Genomic DNA, 9154 nt, shown 5'->3' with positions numbered 1-9154 from the left:
CAAATTTCCTTTTTCATTAGCCATCTTAATCACAATTATTTATGCTCCATTTTGCTTAATTTCGTATTACCATGCTTAGTTTCTGGAATTATTATTAGTTAATGCAATCAATATGTCACAAAATCTCAAAATATTAGAAACCAAATACTATTTTTAAAAACCAATCTAGATTTCGTTTTGTCATGCTTAATTGGGGGATTACTATTAGTTTTGATTCATCTATAGCTTGACCACCACATTATAAAATGACAACAATTACACAAACAAGTAAATTCTCTCATAAGTGCCTCATATTTTTGTTTGGTTAATCTATCTATAAGATATCATGGACCTTTTTTTTGTGGTGCTTACATCAATCTTAGGTGGTATCATATTAGGCTTGCTTGTGTTGTACGTCTTGAAGAAACGTTTCTGTCCTGGTGAAGAAGACGAAGATGATGAAAATTGATACAACAATTATTGATGTTATGGAACATTAGTTATATGTTGAGTTCTTATGTTTTTTTTGGGGTTACGTTCTTATGTTTTTAGGTCGTTTAATTATGTGATTGAGATAGAGAGTTCTTAATGTTAGTGGCAGTATATGTGTTTAATGTGTTACTTTATTATTTTTCCTATTTTATGGTTTAATTATTATTAGTGATTAAATCAATCTAGATTTGTGTTCAATGTTTATGTCTAATCTTCTACAACCACACTAAGATTTGAGACAAATAATCATAACGTACGTCTTCACATAACCAAAGTTGGTAAAACTCAGAATTAATATTAGTATAAAAACAATTTATTCTGTATCATTCACTATTTTTTTATAAAAGTAATAAAAATAAATAATATATTAATAATATATAAATTTTACTCGAACAATGGATAAATATTACACTCTATATAAATTAAAAATTGCAAAAGAATCATCAAAAGAAAACGAGACCATAGTTATTAAAATAGTGTCACACGTGGTTTAACCAAAAACCAATCTCAATACAGATACAATGTAGTAATTATATAATACATATAATTAAATTGGTGAAAACCCGGTGCATGTTAAAAACATGGTTTGCATATGAAAATCCAATATCATTTAAACTAGCTTAGTAAGGTTCAAACTTTGACTAGTTGTTTGTAACAACTAACATAATTAGTCATTTAATCATTTCAACAATTGAGTTACATGTTGCAAATAAGAATATTTATATTATAGTAGTATTTTGACGAGTAAGATGAACATAAAAGATGTTGATTAAATATGAACATAAAAGATGTTTAGGATAATTAACTAAAAAGAAAAAGGATGTATGCACTGATAATATAAAATTTTTTTATATTGTCATTGTATCATTTACCATTAAAATTTGACTATTATTACTTTGAAATATAAGTAATACAAATAAATAGTAGAAGATGTGTATTAATCTTTAAAGTGATATAGATATTACAAAATAGCTTTGCATCCCATAGAAAACAAAAGTAAATAGATTAAATAGGTTAGTTAGGATATATCAATATAGACAAAGTAAATAGATTAAATAATTTCGTGATTGAGGAGGGATATACTCTCATAATTAAAAAAAAATCCAAGTTAAGAATTTGGATAAAATTTTAGCATTGCCGTGTAAAAAGGTTTGGGAATATTAATATTTTTTATGGATGTTTTTCGCATTTATGGTTATTTACGGTTGATTGATTGTTTAAAGGATTTAATATATATATATATATATATATATATATAGTGTTAATATAAATGTTTTTATATTGTAATAAATTATTCATTATTCATATGTTAACTATCATTAACTCTAAAACAAAATTAATATAAATAAGTGGTGAATAATGTGCTGATAATATAAAAAACTTTACACCGACACTGCATTGATTTTAAACTCTTATTTATAATCATTCATTATTATTGTTTTCTATTCTTACTTTTCAATGTGATAACACCCTTTCAAAAAAAATTACGTACCTCAATATTAATCCAAATATATTAGGGGGTTAATTTAATCAATTCCTAGAATTATGAGAAATTAAGCCTAAATATTTGGATTTAAACATTAAAGTGTAAATATTTGCCTTTAAATTAAGACCACACAAATGTGATCTCACACTTGATAGTCCCCTTAAAAAGTGTGTATTAGAATCATAAAATTATTTAGGAGGAAATAATATATATAAAAGCTGTCAGTTAATTATTTATTATTTATTTTTAATTATTATTAATTTTTTTAAAAATTAATATAAATATGTGATGAATAATATAATAATTGTATATAAATCTTTAATTTGATAGTATATAAATATATGCACTCATTATTTAAAACCACTGAACAATTTCCATAAAGATATTTTTTGCAGAATTTTAATATTTGATATAGTGAAACTAAATTGCAGATTTCTTTTCACCAATTTAGATAATTGTTAAAAAGATTATCGAAAAAGATCAAAGCAAATAAAAAAAAGTTAGATGATAAAATTTAAATCAGAAACAAATATGTGTGAGTGTATATATGTAAGTGTTAGTTTGTGAGTATCCTTTCACGTTTCTCACCTCATCCACCATCATCATAATTCTCCAAACTCTTTCTAAATTTGATCCATCATTCTTAACCGTTGGATCAGATGGACTCCTCGTCCGATCAACGGTGCAAGCGTTCCGCCGGCCCTAAGTGGCGGTGCAGCGCCACGGCGTCGCCGGGGAAATCGTACTGCGAAAAGCATTTATTGCAGCAGCGTAAGAATCAAATTGAGAAACACAAAATTCGCGAGAAAAAAGGCGAAGAAGAAAGTAACAATGATAAGGAGAAGAAGAGAAAGAGAAGAACAGTGAAAAACATCGCCGGTGATGATCGGAGTAGCGGATCGGAATTGGAAGCGTTGGAGTTGGAGTTTGGTGCGGAGAAAGGCGCGAGTAGAAGGTCGAAGAAGACGAAGAAATTGATTGATAAAACCGAAGTTAGTTAACTGAGAATTGTTTTGTTTTAGATTTAATGACATGTTGTGAATTGTAGTATTGAAATGTAGAATTATTGCAGGAAAATGAAGAAAGTGCTTCTGGAAAGGGATTGATGAATCTGTATCAGGTGAAGAGGGGTTCAAAACCTAAAAATGGAGCTCAAGATGCTAAAAAAGAGGTGAGAAAATCACTACTTCAATTATTGCATTACAATTATAGTTTTATATATTTTGTAAAGGAAAGTAAATGAATAATGTAGGAGGAAAAGCTAGAGACATGTTTTAATTTGCTTACTTGTTGTTTAAGTAATCAGGGGCAGACTATTTTTGAAGTAATTTTTGTAATATTGTGTACTATAGCTACGGTTTGGGAGTATGATACTTGTTCACATTGGGTTTCTTGAGGGCTGAAGATGGTCAGGAATGTTATCTTAGAAGTCGATCACCTAAGGTTGGATACTGGAGAGTCCAATCTTCCTGTAGTTCTTGTGATGAAGTATATTAGGGTGGAGGAACATGGTATATGGTCTATTCTGTTACGCCGGTCTTGCGGGGTTGTGGGTTAAAAATCATCTGTCGTCATTTATGGAGAAGTTGGGGGATTTCCACATATTGGTGTTGTGAATCATCAGTGTGGAAAGGTCACAAAGACACCCTGGGTAAGGATTGCCTTTTGGATTTGATAGCTTTCAAGCCTGGTTTATAGGTCGCCCTATGTGAGGTCAACCTCGATTTGTGACTTGTCTTAAGTATTGCAATTACGATTGGGCAGGTTTCCTGGCCTCCTTAGGATCACTTGGCCCCAGGGAACAAATTAATAGTATAAAAAACAGCATTGTGCTTTTATATGATTAGGTTTCGTGCGAATTTTGACAAATTTGATATTGACCAATCAATATTTGCGTGTGGTCGATTGATGGTAGGAGAGAGAAAAAAATTTCAATACATTCTAACAACCTGAATAACACAAATATTGTATTTGTATTGTTTACCATTCATGTATGCAAAAGGACATTTATAAATCTTCACGTGACTTGTTTTACTGAATGTTCATTGTTTCCTTTTAAACTTCTGCAATGCTGTATTACTGTAGAGGCTTAAGTGGGAGGTTAAAGATCATTTATACATCATCAGTAGTATGCTATTAAGTATCAATATATGCAGGAACCATTAACTGTAATGTTAATGATGAAGGTCTGTTTACCTTTGAATTTTAAAATCATGTTGCTCATTAGGGTTTATTGAACAAAGCCGTGGAGGGTGGAAGCTTGATGTGTCATCAGTGCCAGCGAAATGACAAGAGTGGTGTTGTCAATTGCTCGAGTTGCAACAGAAGACGCTATTGTTACGAATGCATCAAGAACTGGTAATCAACCTTTGTTCCTACTAATTTTGATATTTTAGGTAAAAATGATTCTATAAAATCATCCTGAAGAAATTAGCTAGTTTCCCGCTTTAATATGTGTTGAACAGCTTTTTTGCCATGATTATTTTAATGCTTCCAGCTTCTGCTCACTATAACTGTGATGCTTCAGGTACCCAGGAAAAACCCGTGAGGAATTTGAGACTGTATGTCCATGTTGCTGGGGCAATTGCAACTGCAAAGCATGCTTGCGGGAGGTTCCAGTGCTACCGGTACATGCCATTCTTTCTTTTCTAGTCACTTTTTCTAATAAAAATGATTTTTTATAAATAGGTATCACTTTTATGCTTATCTTTTTCTGTAACTTTCCCCCCTTGTTTTCACAGCGCCCAGAAGTAAATGACAGTGTCAAATTACAACGACTGCTGTACTTACTATGTAAAGCTCTGCCAGTTCTGAGGCATATTCACAGGGAGCAGAACCTCGAATTAGAGATTGAAACCAAAATTAAGGGTAATGTAATTAGAAACAAGTGTACTGAAATTTAATTTCATAGAATTTTTTTTAATTTTACTTTGTATGTTTCTAGAGTTAGGTAACCAGCTGCAAGAAATTGACATAACAAGAACAAAGTTACATGAACGTGAGCGCATGTACTGGTACATTTACTACTCTGTTATAATCAGATATTAGAATGCAGGCATCAGAAATTATGTTACCTTTATGTTCCATTATCTTTGCCTTTGTTTTTTTTTTGGACTTTGTGAAATGTAATGGTGTACTTGCTATAAAGTTTTTACAACAAGGTTTTTTTTTGCTTTGAGGCTTGTGTTACTTCCATCCTTCAATAGGGATGTATCTTTCCCATTACTATGTGATCCTGAACTGAATAGCTTCATTATAAATGGCAGTGACAATTGCAATACATCAATAATTGGGCTTTACCGAAGCTGCCCCAACCCCAGTTGCTCTTATGATCTATGTCTCATGTGCTGTCAGGAGCTCAGAAAGGGCTGCCAACCTGGAGGCATAGAAGCTGAAACATCTAATGAACAATTTGCAGGTAGAGCTCGTCATGATTCAACAAGAAATCAGAGTAAAAATGACCATGGTAAAAAATATGGGTGGGAGAGCCAACTGGAACCTACTAATTTTGATTTTCAAGATAACCCGTCCTCTCCCTTCCCTGAATGGGAAGCTAATTGTGATGGTAACATTCCATGCCCTCCGAAACAGCGTGGAGGTTGTGGTACTAAATTTCTTGAACTGAGACGCATTTTCAAAGCTAATTGGGTAGAAAAACTGCTAAATAATGCTGAAGATCTCACTAGAGACTACACCCCACCGAGTGTTGATATTACTGAAGAGTGTTCTTTATGCCAACCAAAGTTGGTTGAAGGAAAAATCAATCTTCAAATCCGGAGAGCAGCTTACAGGAATGGCAGTAATGATAACTTCTTGTATTGCCCAAATGCCCTTGACATTTCTGATGATGAAATTGAGCATTTCCAGAGGCACTGGATGAGGGGAGAACCTGTGGTTGTGAGAAATATTCTGGACAAAACATCTGGTCTTAGTTGGGAACCAATGGTTATGTGGAGGGCTTTGAGAGAAACAGGTTCCAATGTGAAGTTCAAAGAGGAAACACGAAGTGTAACGGTCATTGATTGCCTCGACTGGTGTAGGGTAAGTTTTACCAAATAAATTATTTATAAGAATTTGATGTACTGATATGACAACTTATTTTATTTATGTGGCTTTTTTATGCAGCTTGAGATTAATATTCACCAATTTTTCAAAGACTACCTAGAGGGTCGAAAGCATAAAAATCACTGGCCAGCAATATTGAAATTGAAAGATTGGCCTTCATCGACCTCTTTTGAAGAACGTTTGCCCAGGCATGGTGCTGAATTCCTTAGTGCACTCCCTTACAGGGACTACACTGATCCAAAATCAGGTCTTTTAAATTTTGCTACTAAACTTCCTGAGAGCTCGCTAAAACCAGATATGGGACCCAAAACATATATTGCTTATGGATTTTCTGAAGAGCTTGGTAGAGGAGATTCTGTGACAAAGCTGCACTGTGACGTGTCTGATGCGGTAATTTCTGCTCTAGAGTCCTTTTTGTTGTGTTTATTTGTAGAAACATGTTGTCTGGTGTGGTAATCTCTGATAACTCCAATTGCTGGTATTTTCGTTGGCTCTACATCTAGATATAATTGGGCCCTAATGAACCCTTTTCAAACTCTCCGTTCTTCATATATCACAGTTGTTGGGTTGTCTTACTCCTTTAAAAAAAATTTGCTTGCTTTGTTCATATTTAAAGATTTTAAAATTCTCTACATATTTGTAATGTTGGACTCTCACATTGCACTGTTTTCCAAAATAACGGGTTTCATTTGGATTTTCCTCCAGTTGTAGCCAGGTTGTGATTTTTCTGCAGTGTTTATACATAAGTCTTGGGTAAAATTTAGAATTATTCTCTCTATATGGTTCATGAGAAAGTCAGAATCTCTTTGGTGATGAAAAATTAGAACTGTGCATTTTCTCCACGGTACATCTTTAGAAGAGTTATGATAGAGGAAGGCCACCGATCACCAAGTTTTACACAAGGAAAACTCGATCATCCGCAACAAGGAAGGAAAAGCCGCCATCAACCCACCCAGAAACAGAACAACAAGGCATGACCCACCCTGCAGCAATCCAGGAAGCCCATGAGGTGCAACCAACCCCAAGAGGTGCAGGCCAAGAAGGTGCGACCATGCTGCCAAACAAGAGGTTGTTTCATGAAGCAGTACAGATGGGAACAATCATATATCTTATAAATTATTGTGTCTCTTAGGAATAGGCATGAAATCAATTATAAATAGGAATAAACTCTGATGGGTTTAGGCATTGAGAAAATTCTGAGGAATATGAAATTGTGGAGAGACAGGCTCTTGAAAACCTGAGTTGTAATACTCTATTAAATCTATAAAATTTATGTTTCATCTTCCAAGTTCTTATCAATTTGGTATCGGAGCACCATCCTGGTGCTTTGGGTTCCAATGGAAAAAATAATGGAGATGCTGACAGCCGACCGACAAGCCCGTGAAAGGGACCGCCAACAAATTAATTCACGCTTCCAACACTTAGAGACCATGATGGAGAACATGATGAAGCGAGAAGAAGAAGGTTCTCACAAGGGAAATCACGACAAGGAAGAAGGTTCTCCCAAACACAAACCCAATAAAGACGAAGGAACTAGTGATGGCAATTATGAACAGTGGTGCAAGTTGGAGATCCCTATTTGTGACGGGGATACCGACACTTACAGTTGGGTGAACAAATTGGAGCATTTCTTCCGGATACGAGGAGTTCTAGAGGAAGAGAAAATTCAGGCAATTATGGTGGCTTTGGATAGCAAGGCACTATCCTGGTTCCAATGGTGGAAACTTGCAATTCTAATACTGGTTGGGAGGAATTTAAACTAGCACTCCTTGAGAGATTTCAATCTTCAACCACTCTAAATCCTTTCGTTGCCCTGTTAGCACTTAAACAAGAAGGAACGGTGGAAGAATTTGTAGAGCAATTTGAAAAGTTTGCTGGTATGTTAAAAGGTGTTGATGAGGAGAATTTGAAGGATATATTCGTGAATGGGTTGAAAGAAATTATTGGGGCTGAAATCAATCTTTACGAACCACCATCTTTGTCGATCATGGTTACGAAAACTTTGATGACCGAGCATAAAAATAGAGCAATATGGAAGGTGGGCCCAATTTATGCTACAAACTCAGGTTCAAAATTCACCACTTCCTACAAAACTCCTTCCTACACAAGAACAGTTTCTCTTGATGCTAGCCAGAAATGAGGGGGAAAAGTTACACTCCTACATCCTTTGCTGGTAGTGTGTCTGTTAATAAACCAGAAAACAGAAGCATGCTTGGAGGTTTCCGTAGATTATCTAAAGCAGAACTACAAGAAAAGATAAAGAAGGGAGAATGCTTCTGATGTGAGGAGAAATATGGCCCTAATCATGTATGTAAGAACAAACAATTCAGGGTGATGTTGTTAGAAGAAGAAGAAGAAGGTGGCACACAAGAAACAGAGGAAGAAGTCCATCTAGACACTAATAACACGCTCTAATTGTCTATGAACAACATTGTGGGATTCACTTCTCGAAGATCTATGAAGGTATGGGGAGACATTGGCAGTTAAAGGGGCGTGGTGCTGATTGATTGTGGAGTAACCCATAATTTCATTTCGAAAGAGTTAGTCGCCAAATTGCAACTAAAGGTAGAAGATACACCATCATACGTGGTAGAGGTTGGAGATGACTACAAAATTAAATGCAAGGGGGTTTGCAGAGAGATTCCTTTGATGATACAAGACATACCGGTGCAACATCAACAATTCTTTTTATTTGGCCTTGCACGAGTAGATATGGTGTTGGGCATGGAATGGTTGGCCGGCCTTGGAGAAATTAGAGCCAACTTTGAACAATTGACACTAGCCCTTCAAATCAATGGTCAAAAAGTAATATTAAAAGGAGAACCCGAACTATCAAAAAAAGATGCTTCTCTAAACTCTATGTGGAAGGCTTGCAACATGGAGAGGGATTCCTAATTAATTATCGATTCATTCAAACAGAAACAAATTGAATAGCCCTCGTTCCAACCATGGTAGTCAAAATCGCGAGCTTACTCGTGAGATCGTCCGATCTTACGATCTTCAACACCCAACCCGTGCTCGATCTCAGTTCTGGACACGGCTCCGTGAGATCGTGTGGGATCGTCGTGTTGGAGCGTAGGATCGGTTGAATCGACGATCCCGTCGATCCCATATTCACTCTTCTCTGCCTCT

At 35.0% G+C, this 9154-nt stretch overlaps 1 protein-coding gene across 6 annotated transcripts in view; it reads left to right on the top strand.

Moving 5' to 3' along the window:
- Positions 2524–9154, top strand: part of LOC109333240 (lysine-specific demethylase JMJ25) — a 15444-nt gene continuing 8813 nt past the window's right edge. For 2 of the 6 annotated variants that reach the window (XM_019568638.1, XM_019568611.1), the window contains exons 1-8: positions 2524–2949; positions 3030–3128; positions 4185–4315; positions 4485–4584; positions 4699–4825; positions 4902–4971; positions 5224–5998; positions 6083–6412. In XM_019568638.1, the coding sequence (XP_019424183.1) occupies positions 2617–2949; positions 3030–3128; positions 4185–4315; positions 4485–4584; positions 4699–4825; positions 4902–4971; positions 5224–5998; positions 6083–6412 (1965 nt within the window). In that variant the 5' untranslated portion in view covers positions 2524–2616. Of the gene's footprint in view, positions 2950–3029; positions 3129–3309; positions 3609–4184; positions 4316–4484; positions 4585–4698; positions 4826–4901; positions 4972–5223; positions 5999–6082; positions 6413–9154 lie in introns of those variants that run through there. The other 4 variants (XM_019568628.1, XM_019568620.1, XM_019568646.1 and 1 more) reach the window with 4 other exon arrangements.

The sequence above is a fragment of the Lupinus angustifolius genome, chromosome LG02 (assembly GCF_001865875.1).
Source record: "Lupinus angustifolius cultivar Tanjil chromosome LG02, LupAngTanjil_v1.0, whole genome shotgun sequence".
Taxonomy (NCBI): Eukaryota; Viridiplantae; Streptophyta; class Magnoliopsida; order Fabales; family Fabaceae; genus Lupinus; species Lupinus angustifolius.
This window is presented reverse-complemented; position numbering and strand designations above follow the sequence as displayed.